This window comes from Pollachius pollachius (genome assembly GCF_949987615.1).
Source record: "Pollachius pollachius genome assembly, chromosome: 2".
In the NCBI taxonomy this organism is placed as follows: domain Eukaryota; kingdom Metazoa; phylum Chordata; class Actinopteri; order Gadiformes; family Gadidae; genus Pollachius; species Pollachius pollachius.
Genome location: NC_136935.1, coordinates 29,483,236 through 29,485,653, shown reverse-complemented (window position 1 = coordinate 29,485,653; position 2,418 = coordinate 29,483,236). Strand labels below are relative to the sequence as shown.

At 37.3% G+C, this 2,418-nt stretch overlaps 1 protein-coding gene across 1 annotated transcript; it reads right to left on the bottom strand.

The window, feature by feature from the left end:
- Positions 1-662: 662 nt before the first annotated feature.
- On the bottom strand, positions 663-1,857 carry LOC307070807 (interleukin-8-like). The gene is made up of 4 exons (XM_079729465.1): positions 1,685-1,857; positions 1,443-1,575; positions 1,218-1,304; positions 663-1,009 (listed from the first exon to the last, which is right to left on the bottom strand). Exons 1-4 carry the CDS (start codon positions 1,755-1,757, stop codon positions 925-927), a joined length of 378 nt encoding a protein of 125 aa, XP_079585591.1. The 5' UTR covers positions 1,758-1,857; the 3' UTR covers positions 663-924.
- Positions 1,858-2,418: the final 561 nt, after the last annotated feature.

The window sequence follows — 2,418 nt, the reverse complement described above, 5'->3', positions numbered from 1 at the left end:
TATGGTGGACATGAGTCAGAGGAAAGGTATCTGATGCAGAAAGCCGAACTTTGATGTAAAGAATAATGTTTTATTTAAAATAGACTTCAAAAGCCTAGTAATTAATTATAATTTATAATTTAATCTTGCTTATCTGTTAACATTGCTCTAATGTTACCATTATAGAAAAAAAACAGAAAAGAGTAAATCATTTGTTGAAAAAGGAAGTGCCAACTCCTGCAGAAAAGATATGATTCGATGTTTTTGACACAAATAATCTGTTATTAAAGGTATAGCTTACTTTTCGGTAATATTGATCTCCAACTTAACATTAAAACAAGTCTGACAACAACACCAGCAACTCGGTGACCTTTTCTCCTCTTATACTATTTATTCATAAATACTATTTATAATGGTGCTCGTCCACAAACTGACAAACAATTTGGTATGGAGATTTTCCTTCACGCCTATGGAGAGAAGTTGATATTAACCAGCAGGTGGCGGTCTTTCATTTAGATAGAAATGTGTTTGCGTCTGTGTCACTCACCCTTTCTGTATTGTCGTTTTTATTCTTCATAATTATTTCCTCATTAAAAATGTACTGTATAATGGAATAGATGAATAAAGAAGCACCGTTGACAGGTGACATAGTATTGATGCAAAAAGAATAACTGGATTCAAAAAACATTTTTCCATTTTAATTAACTTCGAAAGCCTAGTAATTCATTATATATGATTATATGTGGCTTTAATAAATACATATGATCGATGTAAAAATTAATCTTAAGAAGGATCCTATTATTTCTTTTTTATCAGTTAACATCCCTCTAGTAAACCATTAAAAAAACAACTGACAAGAGTAAAATGCTGGTTGAGAAAGGAATTGCAAAAAATAAAATATGCTAATAATATAATTATTGGCATAGATTCAAGATATATGTCTCCTCATGGTAATGGCTTCTGATGGTGCTCGTCCAGCAGCCAACTGCCCAGTATTGAACAATTCTGTCTTTCTTTTCGAAGCCTTTTGCTGTGGAGAGAGGTGAAACATAAATAATTGTAATAGTTTGAGTATTCAAAAAAGCTTTAAACACATTATCCTCTATGTTCAAAGGGTCAAGTGAGACGATCCAGGATCTACAAGCATAGCTAGACTCTCTGCTGATCATTCAAGCGTAGTTCTGGACCTATGAAACAGAGATTCTGGTTGCCTTTAGGAGAGAGGGATCTGGGCTTACCTTGACATCATCCTCTCAATAACTTTCTTGACCCATGGAGCTTCAGCATCCAGACAGACCTCTTGGCCCGTCCTTTTTAGAGTGGCACTGAAACACCAAACATGAAGCAGACATTGAGTAACAAAATACACTTTACATATCCCAACAAGGTCCAAGGAAAGATCTCCATAAAATGTAAGAGGTTAACAAAAATGTGTGAACAGATTATTTCTGAGGAGGACTCACATGATCTCTGATTCTTCACAGTGAGAATTGGCCAGAATGATCTCCACCTTCTCGATGTAACGACAAATAAAACTGCTCTCTTTCTGGATGCAGCGGCAGCGCAGTTCCATCCCCAACCCCCTCAGACTTATTCCTGTTAGGAGACAAAAGTTTGAGTAGACTTAGATCACCTCAACACATATGCCTATGGCACACCCTCTTACTGTTATCAATCACATGAATTTAAAAAAATTAGGACGTACCTTCAGTAATGGTCAACAAGGCCAGGAGAACCATTAGAGAGCTGATGGGGATTTTGCTGCTTGAAATCTTCATATTTAGAATACAATTACAATTTTAATAACAGGTTTTCTGATCCGCTAATCGTTATTTTTCTTCACTCTCCCTTAGCTGCTCCTTTCACTCTCACTGCTGATAACTCTGGCTCTGCAAAAAGAGAGTCCCGCCTTTTGAAGCTGCCCTGTTCCTCGAAGCAAACTCTCAAGGAAGCATGGCGCAATCCGGGAACATTGTCATTGGGAATTGAGAGACAGGGTTCATGTGCTGTTAGCCAGACATGTACAGGAAGAAGAGCCTCCGTTCATTTCCACACAGGACTGTATTGTGATCAGCACTGGTCACAATACTTATGACCAGTATTTGTCAAAATACAAAGTTAATCTGTTTAGAAAATCAGTATTTAAAGGGGCCCTACTGTGCCCTTTTAAACTTTTTATTATTTAATTTGTTTGACCTCATAGAATTGATTTATAACAATAAAGGGTTGTCTAGCACATTATTTTTTCTCCTGCTGACAGGGTGCTGAAGTCTCTTCAGGCACTCTGCACTCTGTCTACTATGGCTTCTGTGCTACCTTACCAATTTGAGCCTCAGTCGGACCCCGAAAGCGATAATATAGCTGACGACGCTAATGACGAGCGCAATGTTAGTCGTAGAATGGACCAGGACATTTCACAGTGGTAAGTTTTTGTTTATG